Source organism: Triticum urartu, chromosome 7 (genome assembly GCF_003073215.2).
Source record: "Triticum urartu cultivar G1812 chromosome 7, Tu2.1, whole genome shotgun sequence".
In the NCBI taxonomy this organism is placed as follows: Eukaryota; Viridiplantae; Streptophyta; class Magnoliopsida; order Poales; family Poaceae; genus Triticum; species Triticum urartu.
The window spans coordinates 543,420,095-543,447,356 of NC_053028.1; the positions used below are offsets into that span (position 1 = coordinate 543,420,095).

Consider the following 27,262-nt stretch of genomic DNA (forward strand, 5'->3'; position numbering starts at 1 on the left):
GCGGCGGAGGCGCTACAATTTATAGGCGCGCCGGACGCAGCGCGCTAAATATAACGCACGAGCGGCCGCCTTTTCCCGCGCGCGCGCAATCGTTTCCCGCGCGCGCTAGTTTCGCGCCATTGTTGGAGCACGCGAAAACGTCCCGCGCGCGCTATAAAGCCAATTTACCCTGTGCGCGCGTTTTTTGACGCGGCAGTTGGAGATGCTCTAACGTCCATGTATCTACATCATTCATTTGTTGAAGGTATTGGCTTGATATATACTCCGTTTTATGGAGAAGAAGGGCTGACGCGGCACTGTGGGTTCCCCTGCATCTTCTGCAATACGATTATATGTGTGTGAATCTAAGGGTGTAGAGGGCTGGGAGACCCTCTTCCTGCATCTCGACACTCGCATCCCATGTCAAGATGATCAGGGTGATACAGTGTCTGCATGCATGAAGATATACGTATGCATGCATATGTTTTGAACCCTAACTCCTGGGTACTCCTCTTTTCCCATCCTCCCTTTGCCCATGACAGTACATGTGTTGGGGTTCAGATTGCATGTTGCAATCCAGATCCAGCGAGCTCTTGGTTGACAGGGGGCAACAGATCTTATCGCCTAGCTCAAGATACAGGGTCGTGGTGGCTTTGGGTGCTATGGTGGTCGGCGTTGTCTCTGGCCTTGGCATGAGCGCGGCTGTTGTATGTCGACTAGGCTATACTGGTGACCTTGGGAGGAAGGACACAGCTGGGTGAAGTGTTACCGGCGGTATCACGGAGGTCGTCGACGGTGGTGATGTCCTATTGGGCCTGCAGTGCACGTGGCAAGCCTAACAAGTACGTACTCCTTAACAAGTTAGTCCGGCTTGCTAAACTCGTTATCACCCCTCAAAAAATGCTACTCCATCGACCGTCGTGATTCCTGCTTTTTTTCACCACTTCAGACCATAGTTTTAAATAGCCAGCTATAGTTCTGCTATAGCCGTTTGAAAGTGTTGCCGCTAAATGATTTCATGTACAATTTGCTGCTATAGCTCCGCTATAGCACAGCTGTAACTATTTTTAAGAATCACTGCTAAATACTATAGCCCGCTATTTTAAAACATTGCTTCAGACAGGCGACACCAGATTAATTGGGTTGGCCGTCCGGGCCTGCTTTCCGGCAGGCGCTTGGCGCGGAGTGCAGGGTACCGGCGGTAGTTGATGTTGATCGGCGTCTCTGTGCTCGCAATGAAGTTTTTCTTTTGTTGTTTGCTCGCAATAATTACACTACCTTTTTAGGAGAAATACAATTACACTATTGAATATATATATATATATATATATACCAGATGAAAATATATTCTATGATAAATCTGATAATTTTGATTTGGTATTCTAGATGCTGATAAAAACTTCTATAAACTTGTTCAGAGTTTATAAGATTTTTTTTAAGAAAATCTAGTACGCACTGTGTTTTAGGACCGAGGGAGTAATGAGAAGATGAAAGTAATGAATAGATGAAGTATTATAAGAGCAACTCTAGCATAATCGTCATACTGGTCCAATCACCATAACAACCGTCCCTGCATTGATTTGGCCAAAAAGCCGGTCTAGTAGATTTGCTATCCCGCGACCCATCATCAATTTTTTGGAGGGCACTCCAAAAATCACCCTAGGCCTCTATATTTGGAGGTTGGGGGGGCAATATAGCGCTTCCTCCATCTATCAAATTTTTGGTGTCATGGACATTTCAGGATGTGACCCCTTCCGCCGCCATCCATAGCTCGTGTCGACATTGTCTGTTACCACCTTCTACCCCGTACCACCACGATCTGGCACGACTCAACCCTGTTGAACCGTTACTGGACCTACTACATGTCGGTGCAGCCCCACGCCTGCCTCTAGCCATGCGACCGACCACCGCCATGGTCGCGCCGCAGGACGTCGATGCGGGCATCTTCTGCTGTCGATTCACCCTCCCATGGCTTCCCGGGGAGGGTGGCGTCACTCGCTGACACCATCTGTCATCGCTAACTCAATCTTCCACATTGTCAGTGCGTCATACTGGCCCTGTGGTGCATGTAGCAAGCCTAACCGAGTTACTACGGATGCAACAGTGGCAAGCCAATGCACAAATTAAACTTTCTTTGTCTCGAATATGCATATAGCATGTGTGTCATTTTATAAAGAGAGGGAAAAGGGCATAGAGAACCCTCCACCGATGTGGCAATTACAAATTACATGCTACACCTCCACTGTTAGTCGACTCCATACTCACACTTCAACTCATACAGACGACTACTCACGCCTATTCCACGTACTCAACCTACCAAAGAAGCCCTCTACACCGCCCTTCATGAGCCCTGCATTCCACCAGGCGCGTCCTTCCTGCTCCACACGACGCATGGCCTTGGCAATCTCCAGTATAGCACCATCAGACTAGTCATAATGGGGAGTAACTTAGACTAGTAACATCACATTTTACTAGGCTATATTACTACCTTCACAGTGGGTAGTAACATATATGTGTTGTCATGTTATGGTTCATTTATTAGCCTATAGACTCATATTATTTTGGTATCTGTGATGTTACAGTAACTAGCTAAGTTACCACCGTCACCTTTCTCATCATTAAATATATGCCACATAAGTAAAATTATCTTGAAAAGTGTGATGTTACTAGTGATGTTACTCCCACTATGGGTAGTCTCAAAGACCACTGTGCATTCCATGCTTCCACGGCTCCCAAAGACCAAGCAAGATGATTGCCCGACTGGTCCTGATGCTTAGGCCCTGCTTCGCTCTACTTCGGCACTAGTCGGATACACAAATTAAACTAACTGCACCATGACCCAAATAAAAATAATTTCTCTAATAGTATTGAATACGAAGCAGGGTGGATGGGGCGCCGCTTTGCATCCCTGCAAGCTACAGTGCTCCTGAACAAGTTAGCCCGGCTTGCTAAACTCGTTATCTCGCTAGCTCGAACGTCTGTTCGGCCTGCAGTGCACCTAGTAACGAACGGATGAAGAAATCCCGTGATGGAGGCAGGAGAGCGGACGTCCTTGTGTGCCACAGTGCAGTAATAGCGTTGATGGTTGCATTAGGAGTGAGTCTTAGAAAGAAAGAGAAAAAAAAAGAGAGAGATCGGGAGAAAGTGGCGCGTCCCTCTCGCTGTCTGCAAGGTATATTAAACTCGCAGTGGCATGCAGGGGTACCAGCTTATAGGCATAGAAATCATCAACGTACGTGAAGTCGTGAATGTGTGGTCATCCGATGGCCGAGAAGCGCCGAGCTATCCGAATCCGAGATGATGATCGATCCGCCACGTTTAAGATGAGGCGCCAAGCTGAAAGGTTGTGTTTCACCGGACGCCACATTTCCAGGGCCGGGAGAAAGACCGTTTCGTCCGTTGGCTGCTGCTCCTTGGATGGATGTGACATGTGAGTGTGAGCTCACGTCGGTGTGAACTCAACAGACTGGAAATTGATGAAACATATCGTGTAAAATTGTAGGCTTGGCTCTTGGATATAGGAAGGGCCGCTCCCAGCCGCCCAGCACATTTCGAAGATTAAAAAGAATCCATTCTGACCAACCGTTGGTTTTCAATCAAAGCGTCAGTCTCCATCTTCAACCCCCGTCCAAACTAATTCGGCCGTCGGCTGATGGCCGCAAATTAACCAAAGGAAAAGTTGTGCCTACATCCAAGTACCCATGACGAACAGTAAATTTATAACAAATAGCAAAAAAAGTGAAACTTCATGGCATTGATTATGAACTGATATCTTAGGCGCTTGTAAAGTTTGATGGTCAAATAACATCATATGAACTCTATACAAACTAAATACAAATTTCCCTCAAACAGTGCACATAACAAAAAAGACATATTGCTGAAAACCGGCCGTGGCTTGAGAAAATCCCAATAGGACGCATTTGAGCAATTTGTGATAAATGTATCGTTCAACATCTGAACTCCTTAGAAATGGAAAGTTAGGGTTGCTTCCAGTGGTGGGCCTACCTTTGGAGGGAGAGTTGTGGAAAGGCAATCAGTTTTATTTATAATTTGCTACTAGTTTTTATGTGAATTATTATGCTTTCTTTGCAGGTGAAATTATGCTAACAATCAAAACAAATTGGAGATATATAATAAAAACTTATGGCATCATTAGAAAACACTGCAACAAAGGCGCTTCTAGTATATGTGTATGGATGCAGATTTCCAAAAAAGCAGAACAATCAGGTAGAATGTACCATAGGTAGAAGACATAGAAGACAAAACTTATGGAGTAATCTACACTTGGATGACCCACACAAATGTCGCAAAATCACTCTAAAAATAGCGACCCCTTGACTCCTTATATTGGACTGTGCTCTGTCCATTTTGAATCTGCATGGATATGGATATATCCGATCCATGAGTGGCGCCAACGAATTCGGGATAGGCGGTAAAAATAGCTCGGTGTGGCCGTTGCGTGGCTTTAAATAGACCAGTGCATGGATAAAGCACCCCCTTTTTTTACCTCCCTCCCCGCTTTGTCACTGCTCACCACTACAACCCGTAGAGTAATTTAACTTAGGCTGATACAAGGATCCACAATTTACTGCACATTAGTCTTCCATTTCGGCAAAGGTAACTCGCATGATTCATTCTCCACGTACGTCTTTCTTGTGTTCAGATTTTTTCGTGGGGTTTGTATGAGAGGTTTCTGGGTAGACGATGGCAGTAATTTTGTTAACATTTCTAGTACGATGTTCGTTGTTTCACCGGTTCTTGGTTCTGATCAAACGTTCGTTGGAATGGTAGAGGTCGATCGAGATTGCCGTCGTCGTGGCTCGGTCGATGGGGGGCAGCATGGAGGAGCAGCTGCAGGTGCCGGCGGCGGCGAAGAAGATCGCGGTGCCGTTGAAGAAGCACCACCCCAACCTCCACGTGGCCCACGCCGGCGCGGGCAAGGGCGGCGGGGAGGCGCCGGCGGTGATGGTGACCACGCCCAAGGCGGCGTCGCAGGCGCCGAAGCACGCGCACCTGCTGGCGAGCCCCCGGGCGTGCCTCTGCTCGCCGACGACGCACGCCGGGTCGTTCCGGTGCAGGCTCCACCGCGCCGGCGCCGGCCTCCACGAGATGGGCAAGAAGACCAGCCCCGGCGCGTGACGCGCGCGCCCACCCGTCCGCACATTCTTGTTTCTGTTTTGCTTCGTTGGATGGGTGGTGTGCAGTGCATGGAAAGGGAAAAGTTTTTTTTTTCTCTCCTTCGTTTTGGATCCTCTATTTGCGTCGACGGGGAACTTCATCTGGTTCTACAGTCGACGATTATGAATGTTGATCGATTCCGTACCCGATGGGAACCGGCCACCTGTATATATAACAAAGTGTACATAACTGCCGGTTCAGGGATGGGCAATTGCAAGGTTAGTCTTTCTAGGGGTGGGGGACGAGGTGGTAAGATGAACGATTTTTTCCCCGAAACTAAGGACCCCTCCCTCTGGCGGCGGCGATTAGGGTTTCGACGTGGAACACGACGGCGCTCGCTGATCTCGTCGGCGAGGCGTGCGGGGCTTGGATCGGGCGCGATGGCATCATCTCAGCCTGTTGACGCCAACCAGAAGGATGGGGGGAAGGGCTCCCCTCGGTCAGCAAGAACACATCTGGAAGAGGCGCTGGGGAAGTTGGATATCTCTGAAGAAGAAGCCACGCCTCTGGTTCTGGATGATCGTGTGGAAGGAGGCCCGGCGAAGTGGTTGCTGGCAGGCAAGATCTTGCACCGTAATCTGTACCATATCCAGACGATCACCAACGCCCTTCGCCCGGCTTGGGGCAATCCAAGGGGACTACAGTTCCGCTCTGCTGGTCCTAACATGTTTGTGGCTGAGTTTGAGAATCAACGAGATAGAGATCGAGTTTGGAGTGGATCACCGTGGCACCTGAACAAAAACGTTGTGATTCTAGCGGAGTTTGAAGATTGTATGAGGCCGGATGAATTGAAATTTGACAAGCTCCAAGTGTGGGCTAGGGTTTTAAACCTCCCATACAATCTTCGTGATGATGCATGGGCTGGACCTATTGCTAGACAGATTGACCCCAAGGCGCAGCTAGCAAAGTTTGATCACATCGGGGGCTATCTGCGGGTAGGGTTACCATTGAAGTGGACAAGCCTCTGAGAAGATGGATATTAATTGACTCGGCCAGGAGGAAGAGGGTTGATCCCTATGATATTCAGTATGAGCAAATCCCTTACTTTTGCTTCTCCTGCGGCCGCCTTGGACACTCGGAGCTGCACTGCCCTACACCGGGGACCCGAGACGCAAACGGCGACTTGCCGTTCGGGGCCAAGCTGAGGGCTGCTGACGAGTCCAAAAAACCAGCCACTAGTGACAACTCTTCCCGGAGCCAGAATTCAGAGCAGAGCAGCAAGAACAATACTAGGAATTCTTGCTCTAAGGAAGATGCAGGGGTAGAGGTAACTTCACCTGTGAAGAACAGGCAGCAGTATAAGAGGAAGGAGGGGCCGAATCCAGTATACAAACCAAAACAGCAGCTCCTCCTTACTTCGGGCCAGGGCGAACACAACAAGAATTCAGAAGACCCAATCATATCTGATGGTAAGCTGGACGACAAGGAGGGGGAGGGGAGAGAGTTTGCACGTGAGCCAAAGAAGAAGAAGCCTACACCTGAAAATTCGGCAGAGACCGCGGCGCGGTCCTGCTCGTCCCAATGAGATGCATGAGTTGGAACTGCCGGGGGCTTGGGAACCCCGAGGAAGTTCGAGAGCTTCGCAGTTTAGTGAAGCAATAAGGACCCTCTCTTCTCTTCGTCATGGAGACAAAGATTAGAGGCAAGCGTGTTGAATTTCTGAAATATGGACTTGGTTTTAGTGGCTGCTATGCAGTCGACAGTGAAGGGTTGGGCGGAGGTATTGGTCTGTTCTGGACAAAGTATATTTCAGTTGAGCTGAAGAATTTTAGTACCAGTCATATTGACGTGATGGTGAAGGATTTGAATCAAAACTCTCTGGAGTGGCGATTCACAGGATTTTATGGCGCTCCTAGAGTGGAAAACCGACATCATAGTTGGCGCTTTCTGCGCACCTTATTCGGTATTCCACACTCGGCGTGGCTGTGCATGGGGGACTTCAACGAGACGCTTTTCGCATCAGAACACTTCAGTAGAACACCCAGGCCGGAGGGGCAGATGCGAGCTTTTCGGGAGGTTATAGATGACTGTATGTTACAAGACCTTGGCTTGTCAGGCTGTGCGTACACATGGGATAACAGGCAAGCAGGCCTGTCCAATGTCAAAGCAAGGCTGGATAGAGCCTTTGCAAATGAGGAGTTTCGGCAACATTATGAGTATATCCGAGTGAAGCATCTTGCGGCATGTGAATCGGATCACTGTTTTGTTGTAGCGGATGTGCAAGCTTCTCTGCCGGGTAGATCTCAGCATACATAGCAGTTTAGATATGAAAATGTTTGGCAAACACACATGGATTATGATCAGCTTGTGTCAGAAACATGGCGTGGTCATGCTCGCGCCCCGAGACTGCAAGGTATATCAGATTCGCTTGATCTTCTCAGGCGCACTCTTGGTCCATGGGGAGCAAAGGAGTTCGGGTGCCTCACATGTACGGTGAGACAGCTTCAGAAAAAGTTGAATAAGCTCTGGAGTGAGTCTGTTGGACGTGGCCCGACAGATGAAGAGAAACGTACGGTCACAAAACTCCGGGAGGCTATGCATCAGGAAGAGATATGGATGAAACAACACTCGCGTGTCCGTTGGTTACGCGAAGGAGATCATAATACTTCCTACTTTCAAGCACAAGCAGCAGTGAGAAAACGCATAAATAGAATTGTCGATCTCAGGCGTCAGGACGGCTCGGTTTGTGCAACAGAAAGAGAGGACAAGGAGGAAGTGCAAGCTTTTTACCAGAACTTGTATGAGTCCCAAGGTTTTTATGATGTTAATAATTTGTTGAACTTTGTTCCGGTGAAAGTAACACAGGCTATGAATGATCTTATGAATAAACCATATGATGCAACCGAGGTGAGGGAGGCTCTATTCCAAATGGCGGCCTCCAAAGCCCCGGGCATTGATGGGTTTACGGCGGGTTTTTATCAACGTCACTGGAGTGTTATCTAGGAGGACGTGACATGAGCAGTTTTGGATTTTCTAAATGGGGGTGACATGCCTACCGGACTTAACGACACTTCGATCACTCTTATTCCCAAGGTACGGCATCCACAGACAATTCTTCAATACCGCCCTATAGCTCTCTGTCCGGTTCTGTATAAGATTGTTGCCAAGGCAATCACTAATCGCATGCGGAGTATTATGGATGAAATTATTAGTGAAGAACAGAGTGCCTTTGTTCCTGGACGCTTGATCACCGACAATGTGTTAGTTGCATACGAAAGTGTGCACACAATGAAGCGGAGGAAGAAGGGGAAGAATTATTCCTGTGCGGTCAAGCTTGACATGATGAAAGCGTACGATAGAGTCGAATGGCACTACCTGGAGGCCATCATGTTGAGATTGGGTTTCTCTATGAGTTTTACTAGACTCGTTATGAAGTGTGTATCTTCTGTCAGATTCTCGATTCGGGTCAATGGGGAGCTTCTCCCTTTTTTCACCCCTTCGAAAGGTTTGCGGCAGGGAGATCCCGTATCACCATATTTATTTCTAATTTGTGCAGAGGGCTTATCTTCTTTGATCAAGTCATATGATGGGGGATATATTGACAGGGGGATCAGAGCTAGCTTCAGATCATCTTGGGTCAGTCATTTATTGTTTGCAGATGACAGTCTTATATTCATCAGTGCAAGTGGACAAAGTGCGGACAGATTGAATACGATTCTGGAGATTTATGGCAATGCCTCCGGACAGAGGGTTAATAGAGACAAAAGCGCAATTTACTTCAGTACAAACACCCCTGATTCGGTGCGGCAAACAATCAAGGCGATGCTGGACATTCAGGTTGAGGCCTTTAGCGAGAGGTACCTGGGTCTTCCTACTGCTGTGGGGCGCATCACAAGTGAAACTTTCGACCACATTGGTGACATGGCTCGAGGGAAGATGCAAGGGTGGTCTGAACGTTTATTGGCATGTGCAGGCAGAGAAACATTGATGAAATCAGTGGTGCAATCCATACCAACGTTTAGTATGAGCACTTTTCTTCTAACCAAGAAGGTATGCAAGAGTGTTACCTCCCCAATGGCAATTTTTTGGAGCAGCTCTCTTGACAGGAAGGCAATGCATTGGGTCTCATGGGAACAATTGACGACGCCAAAGTGCAAAGGGGGCATGGGCTTTAGGGGCATGCACCAGTTTAATCTAGCTATGTTGGGCAAACAAGGGTGGAGGCTGCTCACACAGCCAGATACATTGTGCTCAAGGGTGCTAAAAGGACGGTACTTCCCGGAAGTTGATTTCATGGATGCTACGCTGCCCAAGTCAGCTTCCAAGACTTGGCGGGCGATTATGGCGGGCAGGGAAGCTCTCCAAGCCGGTTTGATCAAAAGAATTGGAGATGGCACATCCACTTCTATATGGACTGACAGATGGATTCCGGGAACCATCTCCATGATGCCACTGCTGCAACCATCGCCTACCACACTCGACAAGGTCTCTGATCTGATAGATAGTGATAACTGGTCATGGCGACAGCAGGTGGTCCGAGACAATTTCATTGCGCCAGATGCCCAGGCCATTCTTAATATTCCATTGCAAGGCGGTGGTGAAGATTTTCTCGCTTGGGCGCTCGATAAGTCAGGCAACTATACCGTCAAGACGGCGTACCGTGCTCTTACTACTCAGAAAAGAGCGTTTAGCTCTAGAGGAAGGGACGGATACCGGTACTTCACGGGATGATCAACAGTTGTGGTCTGCACTTTGGAAGCTCAATGTTGTCCCGAAGGTGAGGGTGTTCTGGTGGAGAGTTATCCGCGGCATTCGTCCAGATGAGCACACACTCAAGAGGCGGCATATAAGTGAGATTAGCAGATGCAATATCTGCTTAGCTAGAGATGAAGACCTCCAACATGCGTTGATGTACTGTTCGCATGCGAAGAGGTTCTGGCACGAGGCTCGGTCATGGTTTGATCTTCATCTACCTCGGCTCCATCCAGACTCTTGGGCGAGGGATATATTATGTCATGATCGTTTCTCAGAGAAGGACAGGTCACTGATCATTACGATCATGTGGGCCATTTGGCACTCCCGCAACAAAATCAAACACAATGAGGAAGGAACATATCCGGCAACATCAATGCGTCTGACGAGAGAGGCTCTCGCCATTCTAGATCTTCCTCGAAATCTTACTATGACCATGGCGAGGCATGGGTGGCGGCCACCTGAGTTTGATCACATTTCTATCACTACAGATGGCGCCATTTACTTCGACACAAGCACTGGAGGTGCAGGTGGTGTGGCTCGTTCGGCAACCAAGATGTTAGGAGCTTGGTGTAAACCATACATGGGAATCACCAATCCCCTCTTGGCTGAAGCTTATGCACTTCGTGACGGGGTGTTGTTTGCAAGACTTCGAGGCTTCACACATGTGATAATGGAAGTAGACTGCATGAAGATGGTTGATCTCTGGAATTCTCGCCACAATTCGAGATCTATTGTGGCACCTATGTTAGTTCAGATTGGAGAGCTAGCTCGTGATTTTTCTCTTTTTGTTGTTCAACATGTAAATCGGTCAGCGAATGTTCCGGCTCATCTATGTGCTAAAGCGTGCTTGCACATTGCATGTAACGGAAAGCTGCCTTGATGAGACTCCCAGCTTCCTTGTGACAAGCCTTATGGTTAACTGTCCAAGGAATGCTCTTGTTTGAATAAAGCTCTCTGAATTGATTGCAAAAAAAAGGGATGGGCAATTGCACAGCTCTAGTAGATCAAAAAGTTTCAGAATATACCTCGCCAAAAAAAAAGTTTCAGAATATTTTTATATATACGCCTGGAAGGAAAAAAAATCAACTGTTGACAGTGGGATTTGAACCCACGCCCTTTCGGACCAGAGCCTTAATCTGGCGCCTTAGACCAACTCGGCCATATCAACTTGTTGGCAAAAAATCCTCCCGCAGAGATCATGAACGCTTTCTACCATCATCCTTCTTAACTACCCCTTATTAAAACATTTTCTGAACCTGTCTCTCAATTTCGTTCTAATTTGAGATCCCACTAGGTATTACTCCCTCTGCTCCAAATTACTTGTCACAGGAATAGATGTATCTAGATGCATTTTAGTTTTAGATACATCCATTTCTGCGACGAGTAATTTGGAACGGAGGGAGTAGCTAATTTGTATAGGGACTAAGCATCATGTAAAACTAACATGGCGCACAGCACCTGATAACCTGGCCACCTAGCTCTGTGCAGTCTGCTCATCTGATGATAACGAAGAAGCGGGCAGAGGTGACACGCTACAAAACCAGAGCATAGCAAAGAAAATGGCAACCAAGAATATGCTACAGAGCAGGCGCACTATATTCAGATTTCGGAGCCACATAGTTGTAGGTTATATATCACTAGTACGTAACACTGGTCTTTAAGTAACAGGATAAATAACACTGGTCTTTAGGTAACAGGATAAATAACACTGGTCTTTAAGTATGTTTCAACTTTCACCTACCATGTCCTTGAGTAGGTGAAAGTTGAAACATACATGTAAGGTCTTTTTTTGATGAAAACCTGAAATGTGCCCTATCTCAAGAAAATGCATACCTACAAACATGTGTTTCCCAAAAGGCTCGGATCGATCATGTGAACATATAGCGAATTAAACCGTGTGTTCAGCAACGAAGAAAAGGGTCGTCGATGGCAAGGTCCAGTGCTTTCTGCAAGTTCCAAGCACCGTCCACTTTGGGCGACACCAGCAACACTTTAGAGGCCCATGCTCGAAACTGAGGACACCCGCATCTGTCTATAATCTCATTCACCTCGACCGCTGAAGTAATTTTTTCGTCGAACGGCACAAGCAGCAAAGACTCAAGCTCTTGCGCATCCCTGGCGATGAACTTGAGGAATTCAAATTCTTTTTGATTCCCTCGGAACTTGTGGAAAACCATTTTCTTGACGCGTGATTTCCAGCATCTAACTGCACTGACCTCCTCCCAGAACTTGGCATGGTGCTCCCAAGTGGGTTGATAGGCAGTTGAGGACGGAGCATGTAGGGCAGACTGCATATTCATACCAGTGGGTGAACAATTCAGTTGCATATATGGATCAGGATGATATACAGTGTTATAGCATCGTGTCTGGTGCCGAACAATGTTGTATTTCCGTCATTCATGTAACGGAAAGGGGTAATGCCCGTTAAAAAAAGGTATTTATAGCATTGCGAAATGACTGACTGACTGAAGGAATTGGATGATATATACCTCAATGTGTAGGATTGAGATGTTGGGGAAGCATCCGAGGAAGCTGGCTAGCATCTTGACCTCGCTCAAGATACGGAAATTCACTTTCAAGGCCAATATCCTGACGCCTGGAACCACAGCGCATCTGCTCGTCATTGTGTCAGTCTGAAATGTCGTGCACCACGAAAAAGATAAGATACCACACGTTAAATGTTCAATAGTCATCAAGAAAATCATGATTGATGGATCAAAGCATACTGAATAATTTCACAGGTTGAGAGAGAGAGATGGAGAGGTAGCCATACCTCGACGACACTGTCACCAATCTGCAGCTTGTGAACTCTTGGCTCCAGGTACCCGAGCACTCGCAGGTTGGGTGCACAAGCAATGTTGATCCTCACACAATCGCACCCAGCAATAGGCGGCTCCAAAATGATGAGGCGCTCCAAGAGTGGCGCGTCCATCACGGCGAACTTCTCCATGGTGGACACCCCTACAAGCACACACCGGAGGCTTTGGCTGCGGAGATGGACGCGCTTGGGCGAATTGCGGGCCAGCGTAAGGGTGTGCAGAACGGGGCTGGCAGCGAGCAAGTAATCCAGGTCATGTTCGGCCATGCCGATACTTGTCATGTCGAGTTTCCGGAGGTGGGGGAGAAAGGCGTCGGCGCTGCGGGAGAGGGCGACGGGGAACCTCCATAAGGACAGCGAGAGGCACTGGGGCGAGGAGGAGCGGAGGATGTCGGCGGGGAGGCGCGCGTAGACGTAGTACTTGTTAAAGAGGGCGAGTTCCTGGGTGCCCTTGGCGGCGAGGAGGCGCGGCCAGTGGGCGAGCTCACGGTTCAGGTAGGCTGGCCTGCAGTCGGTGAGGAGGACGGCGCGGAAGGGGCCCGGGTGGTCGGCGAGGACTCGGACAACGGAGGCGGCGCGCGCGGGCTCCGGGAGGTGGGCGTCGTCGAGGACGAGAGGGGTGGAGCGCCATAGGTGGCGCCAGCGGGAGGCGAGGACGGCGGTGCGGGCGGCGTCTGTGACGGGGAGGCGCGAGATGATCTGGCGGAGGAGGTCTTCGTGGAGGGCGCTGATGCGGTCCTCGCCGTCGTAGCCCGCGGCGGAGAGGAGGGCGGCGGCGCCGTCGCCCATGGTGGCGACTGGCGAGGGTTTCGGTTTGATTTCGGCCGGAGCGGAGGAGCGAGCCGGAAATGGGTTCCTAGAGGCTCACTCTGTGCATTTAAAAACCGAACCAAAAAACCATACTAAAAATAGACCGAACCAAACCAATTTTATGGTTTTTATGGTTTCTGGTTTCGGTATGGTATAAACTTTTCATACTGATTTGAACTTGGTTTTTATGGTATATACTGGAAAACCGAACGGTTAACCGAATAAACCGAAGTAAAAAATAAATTTATATTTCTTAAGATGAACAACCATATAAGTTGTTATTTTTTTTACATGAGTCAAATGCACTACTAAGCACGTAATTTTTTTCTTGTAACATAGTCATTTTTCTATTTTTAAAATGCTAAGCACGTCCATAACCATCAACAGATGAATCAATGCATGCATATATACTTATATATATAGTCATATACTATTTGTGTAGAATAGTATGTGTTTTGAGTCATAAATTTGCTAATTATTATTACGGCATTTCCAAATTCGCGTCAACTTTGGTTTTTATGGTATATATCGAAAACATACCAAAATAATTTGATATATACCGAAACCGAACTGTATTTTAATTTCATACCATATTTACCGAAGTATTAATACCATACAAACTGAAAAACCGTATAAATCAAACTATGTAAACCGAATAAACCGAACGCACAGGGTGACTAGCGGCCCACCAAGCGGCCCCTGCCCACTCACCAGGAATAAGCTCGTTTTAAGAAATTTTATTTATTCAACACATGATATGATTTTCTTTAAACCATTTAGTTTTTTTTGCAGGTATCTAAACCCTCTAGTTTACAGTAAAGGATTTCTATTGTTATATGGGATTCATATTCTTTGCATTTTAAAGGAAAAAAGGTTAGCTACGACCTAATGGATTTTTTTATCTTATTATTGACATCGACTCCCTCCGTCCCATAATGTAAGACGTGTCAAAAAACGTCTTACATTATAAGATGGAGAAAGTGTTTTTCTAGATACATGTCATTTCATTTTCTATAACTTTCTTATTCCTATCTTTACGAATGATTAACTGAAGGGTGGTATTGACATTGTACTTAGATACTTAATTCTTGTGTCTAACTTCAAAATTATATCTACTTTGAAACGAAGGGAGTACACTTTTAGCTAGGTCCATCTTAACCGTAAACACTAGCATGGACTAATTTCTACCTATGGTATATTTAGAAAAAAAATTGGGGAGGGGGGGGGGGGGGAGGGTGAAAGTGGTGTCTCTTCCTTCTATAAGCACAACATTGCAAGAGCATGTGCTTTTGTGCGAGCATGTTACAACCTGAACTAACAATTTCCCTTGGCTAGTTGTAACCATATCTCCAACCCTAATTTCATTATAAAGCCGGCCTAAAAGACCCATTGCTATGGAATTTTAGGCCACTCCAATATCCCCTGCCATCCCATCCCCTAGACCTACAAGTGTGTTATAGAGGTGCTACGGACTTGCCCCCCATCATCCACTAATCCACCACTCCCCTCTGCGTTTTGGGGTGTGGACTCCCTCACTCTCCCATTTCCAATCAAATCTCACCAAACTCAGCATGTAGCTTTAATTATGTAGAATTTATCTGTAGGTGTAGCAAACCTCTTCTCATTCTTAGGCAGGAGAATGTGGTGGTGAAGGTTGCCAACATATTTGTTTCATGACGTGCATTGGTGCCACCATAGGAGCTGGATTGCTGCTATGTTTCCTCATACTCCAGATTTGGACAAGCTAGGTTGTGTGGGTTCTTTAGGCTGGAAGATTCAGCTCCCTGATGGCTATGGGCAGCCAAAGTAGTTCCCCACCCCACCCCACCCCCTCGAATTTCATTTAACAAACACCTATAAAATAGGATAGTCGCACACACAATATAATAGAGACAACAACATAAACATGAAGGTGGTGTTCTTCTCCAATTATTCAAATCTCATAATAAGAGTCAATGTATATGATCATATAGCCATACCTCTAAAAATATAATAGATCACTAGGACGTGTTGGAAGAAATGCTAAACTTTTTCTTGGAAAGGAAAATAGGTCTTCTATATGCAAATTCCCTAAAGGAACGAAGCCAAAGCTTCACAGGATTTTAGGACTTCGAATCCATCGAATTGATTGCGCGAAGACATGAGTGCAAGATAGCACTTCATATTTCGTACAAGCAGATTTCAGGCGGCTTTTTTGGTGCATTTTATGTGCTAGTTTTCATTGGTTTTCTGTGTTTCTTTAGCGGTTTTCTTGCTTTTCCATTTTTGGTTTTATGTGTCCGTTTTCAATGGTTTTCTTTTGGGATTCAGTTTTCTGTGTTTCTTTACCGGTTTTTTTTGGATTTTTTAAAAGATTTTTTAAACATTGTACATTTTTAGTATACATAAGGAGTATTTTTTATAGACGTTCAACATTTTCTAAATACATGACACATTTTTCGTATACATCTAAAACATTATTACATACACATTTACCATGTTTAAAATAAAATACTAACATTTTTTCAAATACGTGTTAAACATTTTTCAGATACACTTTGAAACAGTTTTTAGAATGATATGAAACATTGTATAAACATTTTCTTTAAATGCCTCAGACATATTCTTGAAACACCCAAACATATTTGTAAATGTAATGCACATTTTTTCCTGAATGGAACGAAACATCTTTTTGAATTTTACGAACACTTTTTTACATTGCATAAACATTTTCTAAAATATCACTTACATTTTTTTTGAAACATGTGTGCTAACAATTACGCTAACATTTTTTTGCACTGCGCTAAAAAATTTAAATTCATGGTTTTAAAATATTTTAAGTAAATTTAAGTTTTGGAATATATGTATTTATAATATTTTCGAAAATATAAATAAATAAAAGAATGTTTGTGACGCAGAAGAAAAATGAATTAAGCTGTAAGAAGTTCTTGGGCCGGTCCATTAGTAGTGATGCAGAAGCGAGACAAGCTTGTGGCTCGCATAAAGCGAGACAAAGCCGCTCTCAATGCCAAATGCTTCAAATAAACATGCATAGAGCACTCCGCAGTTGGAAAATAAATCAAGGGCAAGTCTACTCTCCCATGTTTTTGGAGTCTTGCGTAGTTGATCATGCTGTTGAACAATGATGCCAAGTAGTATAATAATTATATTTGGTTATGAAGTTGTAGCTGGATCTTGTTTCACTAAATTATTATTGGAACTGGTAATTCTTTTAGTTGCTGTATTGCTCTGTAATACTAATACTGTCTACACTGTAAGTGGTTAAATAAATGTACTCCTTGCTAAAGAAAAAGATAAAGCTAGGGATAGATTAAGTATTCATCTGCCCGTAGAAGGGTCGAAGGTTGTACTACTGCAACTATCAATCAGGATTCCTTAAAAAAAAGTGCCAGTCAGGATAACAGATCGACTTCTCTTCGTGCCGTAGCAGCTTGAATTAAAAGTGAAAAAAAAAGTGAAAACATATCAACACATACATCCAGTTGACTTTTCGTTGAAATTCCACCCAGAATAGCCCCTGTTGAGATTTGAGAAAAAGTCATCCACATTCAAATGTCCTAATCCTAAAATCTTGACCTTGGCTGGGCATATATGTGCAGAACCCTGGCAACATGCTGGAGCTCCAGTAGCATGAAAAGTCAGCCATGACTACTACCGAAAACTTTGCATGGTGAAAAATAAAGGTGTTTGTCATCCAGTTCTTAAAGTATTCCCCAATTATGATAAACTGGTGTTCTAACAGTGAATTAAGACCATGAAAAACCTTTATCTTCTGGTATCATGCGGTATACAGTGCTTGCCATCTGAATGATCAACACCGTTGAAGTGGCTTTGCATCTCAAAAAACAGCCTCCCCAGATGGAAGCATAAATATGTATAATCAGGCATGACAACATGGTTAGCTCTTTATGAAAGTCAATTAACAACCTTACCTCAATTGTAAGTCAACCAAGTACGCTTCAGCAAAAAGTTCATTGTTTTATGGAAATATGTCTGTCAGACTGCGGTATATGCTTCTACACTCAATTACCGAAAACAGTGGCTTCATCCTCCTCTCCAGAGAATAGCTGAAGTGCCTTGAATATTCCACAGTTGCTTTAAGAGGCTTCTTCGTGGTTTGTAACAGGAACTCAAGCTCTGGTTCCAAAACAAGCTCAGTACCGTGCCCAGAAGTGGGGACAATCTAGACATCATTGAGCACACCATCTTTCTTAGACAAGCCCATCCCCAGGAAGAAATTCATTCTGTAAACATGGCAGTTAACGCCTGTGAGTTACGCAGCATCTTAGTGTATATGTTTGACAAGTGAACAATCACATTGTTAGCTTCAGGAAATGAAGCAACAAACAGTAAAACCAAAAATAGGAAATTGGCTTCACTGGATTATACTACTGACTACAGTGACTTGGGACCATAAAATACACAGTTGATCCTATCATGTAAGAAAACATGATTCAAATGCTTTACCAATAGTTACATGCCGGTGGTGCACTTTCTTCGGTTAGTAGTTCCGATAGCAGGTCCTTATTACCAGCAAGGACCCTTGAGAAGTATCTGGATCCTGGATAGCCTGAAACTTGAACATGTGCACCAGTTCTGGTTGGGTAAAGGTTTTGCACTTTGTTAGCTATTTTTAGAAGAGCATTCTGAATTACAGGCTAATATGAAAATTTTCTAATTGGGTTAAAACAACCATAAAGGCCCTACCTGAATATATATCAGCTGAATAGGATTTGGCCTCCAAGGAGTGTATCAGGTGCAGGGTGCATAGCCTGCCTAGCATAATCCCGTCAAAAAGATCACCGATCCCAATTTCCAGCTGATCAATCGAACATTTATTTTCTACCAAAAATACAAATACCTCTTTCTTTGGTGAGTTCATATGTGACGATTAACTTTCTGTCATGATCATGGCACAGTCAAACTGCTGGCCAGGTAAAAGTACAAGAAAACTGTTGTATGTATACAGTTCAATCCCCAGTAAAGCTAAGAACAACTTGGTTCCTTACAGGTGATTAGCAGTCAGGATGCTCTCAGGTGGTTCTGTCGGTCTGATGAACTTACGTTTCTGAGCTTTAGTTTCTCCAGATATTGGTGAGACATCACAGCCAAGGCAGAGAATCCTGAGTGTTGTCGGTGTAGTGCCACTGACCTAACTGTCTGTACAGTTGGTTGAGTTGGTTGCCCCAGTGAACCGTGGTATCTGCAGAAAGCCTGAAACTAAATCAACAGGAAAAATGCAGGTTTACATCAAAGGAAGCTCGAATTTCCAGTATTGAAATGTGAGAATAAATTAAATGCCCGAAATTATATTATCCAATGTTCAAAATTCAAATGAAACTAAGCATACTTTCAGTATTTCAGGGGTGCTTCTTTACGCCTACCTTCAGGTTTCATCAGACAGGCTACTTGATATGAATATATCCCTTTGCAGCCCATGCTCTGCATTAGGTTCAGATTGGCTATCGGAGCACTCCTAAATAGCTTATTTCACTCTTCCATGATGAGTTCTACTGGCTGCACAGCCAGGACATGCAAAGAGAGTAAATGATATGCCAACTGATCAACTGCCGCATATATCTCACTTGAGGTTTCATGTCTAATATCTTCCACTCCAAATTCATGTATGCTGTTGTTTACTTCAATTGAACTAACACCCATATCCTTTTTTGTTCCCCGCTCTCTCATTAGCTTCCTGAGCCTTTTCATGTCCTCCCACTGGTGAGTTTCATACAGCAAATTAGAAAATAGGACAAACAAGCCTCCATTAATTCCCTCCAACTCAAGCAGTTGTTTGATCACTAGCTTGCCGATCTCTACATTGCCATGGATCCTGCAGGCTCCAAGTAATGCACCCCAAACCACAACGTCTGGCTTCATTGGCATATTTTTTATCAGATCAACAGCTTGTGCAAGATGGCCACGCCGACCAAGCAGATCAACCATGCAAGCATAGTGCTCAACTTCAGGCTTAACATTGTAAACATGTCTCATGGCTTTGAAGTAATACCGTCCATCTTCTAGTAGACCACCATGACTGCATGCAGAAAGAAGACCGACAAATGTGATCTCATCAGGGGAGAAGGCATCAGATACCATAGCTCTGAAGAACTTGACTGCCTCTTGTGCACGCCCATGCATGGCTAGCGCTCCAATAATCACATTCCAAGAGATAGTGTTTTTATTGGGCATCTCAGTGAACAAGCTTATGGATGTGTCTACCTGACCACATCTTGCATACATATCAAGAAGTGAATTAAGTAGAGTGACACCAGGATCACGAAAGCTGTCTTCAATATAACAGTGTATCATCCTTCCAGAGGCCAAATCGCCATTTTGTCCATGGGCAGAGAGGACACCAGCCAAGGTAACCTCATCTGGAGTGAGACCTAGAGATTTCATACGGTTATAAAGACCCAAAGTTTCACGGAATCGGCCACCTTGAACATAGCAAGAGATCATGGCATTCCAAGAGACTATGTTCCTCTCCGGCATCTGCTCAAACCAATCTCTCGCAGCATCAACGGAGCCATGTTTTGCCAGGGCACAAAGCATGGAAGTCCACGAAACGACATTCTTCACGGGCATCATGTCAAAGCATCTACGAGCCATCCACAAATCCCCGCACTTACCATACATGTCCACAAGTGCATTGCCAAGAATCAGATCAACCCGGGATCCACTAGCCAACATATGACAATGCACCAGCTGACCAACCTCAAGATTTCCCTCGCTTGAGCAAACGAGAAGCAGGCTGACGAACGTGAACACATCGGCCAACACTCCTTGGCGCCTCATCTCTCCAAACAAGGCGCACGCCTCGCTGGTCTCCCCGGCCTGTGCATATCCACCAATCATCGTGTTCCACGACACAACATTCCTGTCCGGCGCCATCTCAGCAAAGAACCGCCGAGAGTCCCGCAGCGACCCGGCCGACGCATACGAGTGCAGGAGCGCGTTGCCCACGAACACCTGCCGCACATAACCCAGCTTGACAGCCACTCCATGGGTGGCCAGCGCGTGCTCTGCGGCTCGCGCCCTGGCGCACGCCTTGAGCACGAATGGCAGCGTGAACTCGTTCGGCAGGATGCCGCGCCGGAGGGCCTCGCGGTGCAGGCACAGCGCCTCCTGGGGGCAACCTCTGTTGGAGTACGCCCTGATAAGGCTGTTGTAAGTGAACCTGTCCGGGTCGGGAACTCTGTCGAACAGGCGGCGGGCGTGGCAGAGCCCGCCGTCTCCGGCTCCACCAGAGAGCGCGCAGTAGGAGGCGACGAGCTGGGAGGCGAGGGAGGCCTCGGCGGATGGGCCGTGGACGAGGAGGTGGGCGTGGAGCTGGTCGAGGTGCCGGATGGAGCGGCACTGGCGCAGGAGCTCAAGGACATGGCGGGGGTTCATCAACAGCGCCGCCCGAGACCACGGAGGAGACGGGATGTACTCTAGAAATGGCCACGTGGGGCAACTTTTGTTTTGAGTGATATATAGGTGGGCAAAGTTTTCACTTCCAGTTTAAAAAAAAAATCAGTACCACCCAAAATCATCGAAATTCAGTGATTTGCGTTTCGGCCAAAAGGCCAAAATATTCACTTAAATTCAATCGTATATTTGATATTTTTGAAAAAAATAAATAGATTCATGTGTACTGCTGAAATTGCTTTTTTTTTTGCCCGAAAGGTAATATTTCAGTGATTGTTGAACTGAGAGTGAAAACAATGCATGGTGCAATCAAAGGTTCGAAGGTTTAGGTGATAAGAGCAAGTACAAGGCTACTCGTACCGAGGAGTTCGAAATATGGAGTATCATATATTAGTATCATTCATACGATACTATGATACTTTGACTATGGATAAGAGCAAGGTTGACTACTCGTAATGGGAGTATTATATATTAATATCGTGCGGTACAAAATTGTCTAGTTGACATATTAGATACTATTTATAGTACCTCACTACTAGTAGACTAATGAAAAATAACTTATGATTAACATGCATGAATTTATGATGTGGCAGCACTCCATGCATAGACTAAGGCAAAAAAATGTAGCGACTTATAACTTTTTCTGTGGGTACGTAACTTACAACTTAAATGGATGATTTGCTTATGTGGCATAGCTGCATGGCTAAAGAAAAAAAGTAGATAGTGGGTTGTAGCTAACATGAATGAATTGATGATGTGGGAGAGCACATGAGTAGACTAATGAAAAAAAAAAAAAAAATTGTTACTTCTAACTTAAATGCGGTACTTCCTTTATGTGACAAGGTTGCATGATTAGAAAAAATAGATAGTGGATTGTATCTATTTAGAAAATAGTGGATATGCTTTTACTGAATTGGAGAAGAAAGAAGAAGGGAGAGAAGAGAAGTGGGCTAGAGATTAGCAGCCAACCACAACTCATTATTTTAGACACTTTAGAGAAAAGTGATGTTGATCATGTATCAATAAAGTAGCATATTTTATATCTAACTACCATACTTATCGGTTATAATTTTGACTACAAATGATATAACAACATCATATAACCACTGGCTATACTATTTTTATTTTTTTAGGGTCTGACTATACTATCAACCATACTATAAAGGGGACGATTTGAACCAGGCGGTCCAAATGTGAGCTGTTTGTTTGGTTACACAATTTTCCTCTCTTTTTTGGTTTTCAACAGTTTTTGTTTGGGCTTTTGATTTTATGCGTTTCTTCACTGTTTTATTTTTCTGTTTTTATTTGTTTTCAACGCATGTCTACATTATTTTATTAACACTGTGAGAACATTTTTATACACACTTAACATTTTTCCAAATATATGGTAATGTATTTTGAAATATATGTTTGATTTCTACATTTTTTCATATATATTAAAAAAAATTGTACATATGCAAACGAATTATACATGTTTAGCATTCTTTAAATACATGATTAACATTTTTTAAACATATGTTCTGATGTGTACTGTTTTTAAAACATTGTACATTTTTTGTATGCACGTGAAAAAAATTATACATGTTTACATTTTTTCGAACACATGCTTTGAGCATTTTTCGAATATGTTTAAAAAAATAAACACACGTTGAAACATTTTTCTAATGAACAAAACAATGTTTTGAAACTACATGGAAATTATTTTAAAATGTATAAATATTTTTAAAATGTAACATAAAATTTTCGAATGGTACAACTTTTTAAAAACACAATTTTTAAAAAAAATTATAAACATTTTCTAAAAGTGCCACGTACATTTTCCTGAAACGTGTGACCATTTCTAAATGTCATAAACAATTTTGTTGAAAGGTATAAACATTTTTATGAAAATATGCTAAGAATATTTTCAGTTCATTAACATTTTCCAAATTCAAGTGCTTTTAAGTAAATTAAATTTTGGACTATATGTATTTAAAGTTTTAAATATATAAACAAAAGTTTCAAAATTTTGGACATGTCCTATAATCTCTCTTAAGGGGTTGTGACCATATTTACACAACCTATTTTTAGCTGTTTTAGTCCAGCTCATGCTCACGGGACATGCCCTATAATCTCTCTTCAGGGTGCTGTGCTTCATGTTGTGTACATTGCTTCGGAGCTGACTATATTTGGCGCCTTTGGCGTTTCTTTCCCGTTAAAACAATGTACCACATGTGTATTATGGTACACAAATACAGTACTGTACTTGTATTGCTACTCTTTATTTTACTTTTGCGAAAGAAAAAAAAAATACAAATGCACGCGCGAAACAAAAATCCAGAGGCGTGGTCGAGCTCACTTCCCATTCCCCACTCTGTCACTCGGCAAGATAAGCAAGCCGAGCTGACCCCATGCCCGCCACCGTCCACCTCGCGCCGCTTCCCCACCGCGCACAGCCGCACGCAAGCAAGCCTCCTCCGCCGCCGGCGAAGCCCGTTGCCCCGTCGCTCCCGCAATGGAACGCCCTCCTCGCCGACCACTCCCGGGCCGGCCGCCATGCCGCCGCCCTCGCGCTCCTGCCGCCGCTCCTCGCCGCCTCGGAGGGCCTCGCTCCCGACAGGTTCACGCTGCCTCCCGCTGCCAGGTCCTGCGGATTCCTCCGCGGCGGCGCCGCCGCCACGGGGCGCCAGGTCCACGCGCTCGCCGCCAAGCTCGGCCTGCCCGGCGACCCCTTCGTCGGCAACTCCCTCGTCTCGATGTACGGCCGGTGCGGCCGCGTCGAGGACGCCGAGAAGGTGTTCGGCGGAATTCCGGATGCGGCCAGGAACCTCGTGTCCTGGAACGCGCTCATGGCGGCACTCTCCGGCGACCCGCGGCGCGGTCTGGAGCTGTTTCGGGACTGCCTGGTGGCGCTTGGCGGGATGGTGGACGAGGCGACGCTGGTGACGGTGCTCCCAATGTGCGCCGCGCTCGGGTGGTCGGAGACGGGCAGGGCGGTGCATGGCCTCGCGGTCAAGTCCGGATGGGACGCGGCTGCGCGGGTGGGCAACGTGCTGGTCGACATGTACGCCAAGTGCGGCGAGCTCGGGGACGCCGAGCGCGTGTTCCCAGAGGCCCCGTCCGTCGTGTCCTGGAACGTGATGCTCGGCGCGTACGCGCGGAACCGCGAGACCGAAGCGGCGTTCGGGCTGCTGCGAGACATGCACATGCAGATCGAAGAAAACGGCAGCGTGCCGGCCGACGAGATCACCGTTCTGAGCGTCCTGCCGGCGTGCTCCGGCCTGCCGGAGCTGGCCAGGCTGAGGGAGCTGCACGCCTTCACCGTTCGGAGAGGCCTGGATGCCACCGGCGACAAGGTGCCAAACGCACTGGTGGCAGCCTACGGGAGATGCGGGCGCCTGCTTCACGCCGACCGCGTCTTCGCCGGCATCCGGAGCAAGACGGTGAGCTCGTGGAATGCACTCATCAGTGCCCACGCGCAGCAGAACAGCGCCGCCGCGATCGAGCTGTTCATTCAGATGACCAATGCCTGCGGGCTGAAGCCTGACGGGTTCAGCATTGGGAGCTTGCTCATGGCATGTGCCGATCCGAAGCACCTGCTCCATGGCAAGGCCACCCATGGATTCATCCTCAGGAATGGACTGGAGAAGGACCCTATCATCCGGGTCTCGCTCCTCTCGGCTTACATCCGATGCAGCAGGACGGAGCCTTTGGCTCGAATGCTGTTCGATGCAATGGAGGAAAAGGGTGAGGTTTCATGGAACGCCATGATCGCCGGGTACTCGCAGAACGGGCGACCCGGTGAGTCGCTCCAGCTCTTCAGGGAGATGCAATCCATGGAAGGCCATTGTTCATCAGTGATTTCAGCAACAAGTGTCTTGATGGCCTGCTCAGAGTTATCAGCTGTTCGATTAGGGAAGGAGATGCACTGCTTTGCCCTGAAAGCTGACCTCTGCGATGACCCATTTCTATCCAGCTCGTTGATTGACATGTACTCGAAGTGCGGATTTGCGGACGACGCCAGGGCGTTCTTCGACCAGTTGAAGGCAAGAGACGCAAAGGTGTCATGGACGGCGATGATCACCGGGTACGCCGTCAATGGTTTGGGGAAAGAAGCTGTTGAGCTTTATAGCAAAATGAGGAGGGAAGGGGTGGAACCTGATGAATTTACCTACCTTGGTCTACTGATGGCATGTGGCCATGCCGGGATGCTGGAGGAGGGGCTGCATTTCTTCGAGGAGATGAGAAACCATCATCACAAAATAGAACCGAAGCTAGAGCACTATGGCTGCGTCATCGGCATGCTGAGCCGGGCAGGGCGCTTCGCCGACGCGGTGGCGCTCATGGCGGAGATGCCGCAGGAGCCCGACGCCAAGATACTGAGCTCCGTGCTCTCTGCCTGCCACATACATGGAGAAGCAGAGCTGGGAAGCGAGGTCGCTGACAGGTTGCTTGAGCTTGAACCCGACAAGGCCGAGCACTACGTCCTCGCCTCCAACATGTACGCCGGGTCCGGGCGGTGGAATGAGATGAGGAAGGTGAGGAAGATGCTCAGGGACACCGGCGTCCCCAAGGAGCCAGGCTGCAGCTGGATCGACGTCGCTGGCAAGGTGTACAGCTTCGTCGCCGGAGAAAACGCGCTCCCTGAGATGGGTGAGGCGAGGAGGATGTGGCTCAGCCTGGAGGAGAGGATCCGCGAGACCGGGTACGTTCCCGACACCACGGTCGTGCTGCACGAGCTCGAGGAGGAAGAGAAAGTGGAGGCGCTGCGGTGGCACAGCGAGAAGCAGGCCGTCGCGTTCGGGCTGCTGAGGACGGCCGCGCCGGCGACGGTGAGGGTGTTCAAGAACATCAGGATGTGCAAGGATTGCCACAACGCCGCCAGGCTCATCTCAAAGGTGACAGGGAGGGAGATTGTGGTTCGGGACAAGAAGAGGTTCCATCATTTCAGGGGTGGTGTCTGCTCCTGTGGGGAGTACTGGTGAATATAATGGAATTCAGAACTCTCAAGTTGCATTCCATTTGTATTATGCACATAAACATTTGTACAGAATAGCCAAGTTACAGTTCAGGAACATTTAAAGAAGAAAGGTAAGTAGTTTCGAATTGGCATAAACAGAAATATGTTTGTTCACCCTACACATGCACAGTTGCACACACACTTAAACCCAGTACAAATCTAAGAACAAGAAGAGTATTCAGTCAGGAACTTCACTGTCAAGTTGAACTGTAAATGCACTCCTGAAGTAATGCAAAGGACGTTTTTGTAGATATGAATATCACCGTCCCTAGTTGAATACTGACTTACTGAGACACATCTAATAGAAACTCGACACTTTATGTCGCAACTTAATTCACTATACTATTTCATGGTTGGCAGCGCAAGAAGGCGCTTGCAAAGTCGAAGGCCATGTATATATGTTCTTGGGCTTTTCACACACTGTTTACAGATTTGCTGTTGCATGATCAAATCGACAGCTGTAGTATGTTTGAGGATGCAACTCTTTTGTCATGTTGGTGTGGTTGTTGCTGAACCTGCATTTGTCTATCTCTAAGATATAAGCAGTTCAAACCAACCAAATGAAGCACATTTCCAACAAAGTCACAGCCAAAATACAGAACCAAAGATGAAAACAGCAGCAAGAAAGATTTGCACTGTGGCTTATGAGCCAGGCGACACATTAAAAAACGATATACAGTACCAGGCGAATCAACCAGACAGGCGACACATTAAAAAAGAAGAGATACAAATATGTTGCTAGAATATTAATCCCAAATATCTAGATTAGAACTAGTGGGAAAAAGTTCATTATGATGTTATGCAATATTTGAAGTTCTCCTTCACAATTTGAGATCACATCAGCGATCATATGGTAAAGCCAAGCATGTCCATATATCTTCCCAGGAAGACCCAATTTCTCTGGCTAAAAAGAATTTAGCATGAAATAGCCTGAGATATACTCAAGAATTCGAATACGTGTAATGGCGTTTTGGACTTGAAAATACCAAGAGAGAACATAAAAATTATGTCCATCGAGGGACTTACTGCACACCGAAACCCATTCATCCAACCATAAGGTCGGCATCATTGAATTGTACAGTTTTCAACACCCTTTGGCATGAAATACAGATCAAGCATTACACCATACTCGACGATTCTGTTTTCGCACCAACGAGACATGGCCTAGTGTAGTAGTGTGATCAGTCTTCTTCATTTTAACAAAACATTATATAAGAGCAGACTGTACCATGAGGAAAACGACCATAATTTTAAGCAGCAACATCATCTACCTTTATCACTCTCATGATACAAATTTTCTTTCAAATATCGCGAAAGAGCTACAAGGCTGAAAGCAAAGTAAATAAGGTTCAGCGACAACCAGAGATGAT

At 46.0% G+C, this 27,262-nt stretch overlaps 4 protein-coding genes and 1 non-coding gene across 8 annotated transcripts; 2 read left to right on the forward strand and 3 right to left on the reverse strand.

Annotated features, from left to right (window-relative positions):
• Positions 1–4,216: 4,216 nt before the first annotated feature.
• On the forward strand, positions 4,217–5,357 carry LOC125522097. The gene is made up of 2 exons (XM_048687175.1): positions 4,217–4,596; positions 4,771–5,357. The coding sequence occupies exon 2, from the start codon at positions 4,807–4,809 to the stop codon at positions 5,116–5,118; it is 312 nt and encodes a 103-aa protein (XP_048543132.1). The 5' UTR covers positions 4,217–4,596; positions 4,771–4,806; the 3' UTR covers positions 5,119–5,357.
• Positions 5,358–10,939: 5,582 nt separating this feature from the next.
• TRNAL-AAG lies at positions 10,940–11,020 on the reverse strand. The gene has a single exon. It is a non-coding gene; the product is annotated as a tRNA-Leu (tRNA).
• Positions 11,021–11,469: 449 nt separating this feature from the next.
• Positions 11,470–13,589, reverse strand: LOC125522960 (FBD-associated F-box protein At5g60610-like). Its single transcript, XM_048688002.1, has 3 exons — positions 12,626–13,589; positions 12,342–12,485; positions 11,470–12,140 (listed from the first exon to the last, which is right to left on the reverse strand). Exons 1-3 carry the CDS (start codon positions 13,457–13,459, stop codon positions 11,754–11,756), a joined length of 1,365 nt encoding a protein of 454 aa, XP_048543959.1. The 5' UTR covers positions 13,460–13,589; the 3' UTR covers positions 11,470–11,753.
• Positions 13,590–17,148: 3,559 nt separating this feature from the next.
• On the reverse strand, positions 17,149–20,917 carry LOC125524191 (pentatricopeptide repeat-containing protein At2g22410, mitochondrial-like). Of its 4 annotated transcripts, XM_048689267.1 has the most exons (5): positions 18,865–20,917; positions 18,342–18,700; positions 18,188–18,252; positions 17,948–18,076; positions 17,149–17,724 (listed from the first exon to the last, which is right to left on the reverse strand). In XM_048689267.1, exon 1 carries the CDS (start codon positions 20,873–20,875, stop codon positions 18,971–18,973), a length of 1,905 nt encoding a protein of 634 aa, XP_048545224.1. In that variant the 5' UTR covers positions 20,876–20,917; the 3' UTR covers positions 17,149–17,724; positions 17,948–18,076; positions 18,188–18,252; positions 18,342–18,700; positions 18,865–18,970. The 4 variants fall into 4 exon arrangements, with proteins under 4 accessions (XP_048545224.1, XP_048545222.1, XP_048545223.1 ...); XM_048689265.1 differs by having other exon boundaries at positions 18,188–18,683; XM_048689266.1 differs by having other exon boundaries at positions 18,188–18,694.
• A 2,298-nt stretch (positions 20,918–23,215) lies between these two features.
• LOC125520216 (pentatricopeptide repeat-containing protein At1g18485) lies at positions 23,216–25,994 on the forward strand. Its single transcript, XM_048685062.1, has one exon. The coding sequence runs from the start codon at positions 23,284–23,286 to the stop codon at positions 25,855–25,857; it is 2,574 nt and encodes an 857-aa protein (XP_048541019.1). The 5' UTR covers positions 23,216–23,283; the 3' UTR covers positions 25,858–25,994.
• Positions 25,995–27,262: the final 1,268 nt, after the last annotated feature.

Coding starts and splice junctions, on each gene's coding strand:
- LOC125520216 (XM_048685062.1), top strand. CDS start 23,284: ATGCCCGCCACCGTCCACCTCGCGCCGCTTCCCCACCGCGCACAGCCG.
- LOC125524191 (XM_048689265.1), bottom strand. CDS start 20,875: ATGAACCCCCGCCATGTCCTTGAGCTCCTGCGCCAGTGCCGCTCCATC.
- LOC125522960 (XM_048688002.1), bottom strand. CDS start 13,459: ATGGGCGACGGCGCCGCCGCCCTCCTCTCCGCCGCGGGCTACGACGGC. Junction 12,486..12,625: donor TTGGTGACAGTGTCGTCGAG/GTATGGCTACCT, acceptor ACGACATTTCAG/ACTGACACAATGACGAGCAG. Junction 12,141..12,341: donor TCTCAATCCTACACATTGAG/GTATATATCATC, acceptor ATGAATATGCAG/TCTGCCCTACATGCTCCGTC.
- LOC125522097 (XM_048687175.1), top strand. CDS start 4,807: ATGGGGGGCAGCATGGAGGAGCAGCTGCAGGTGCCGGCGGCGGCGAAG.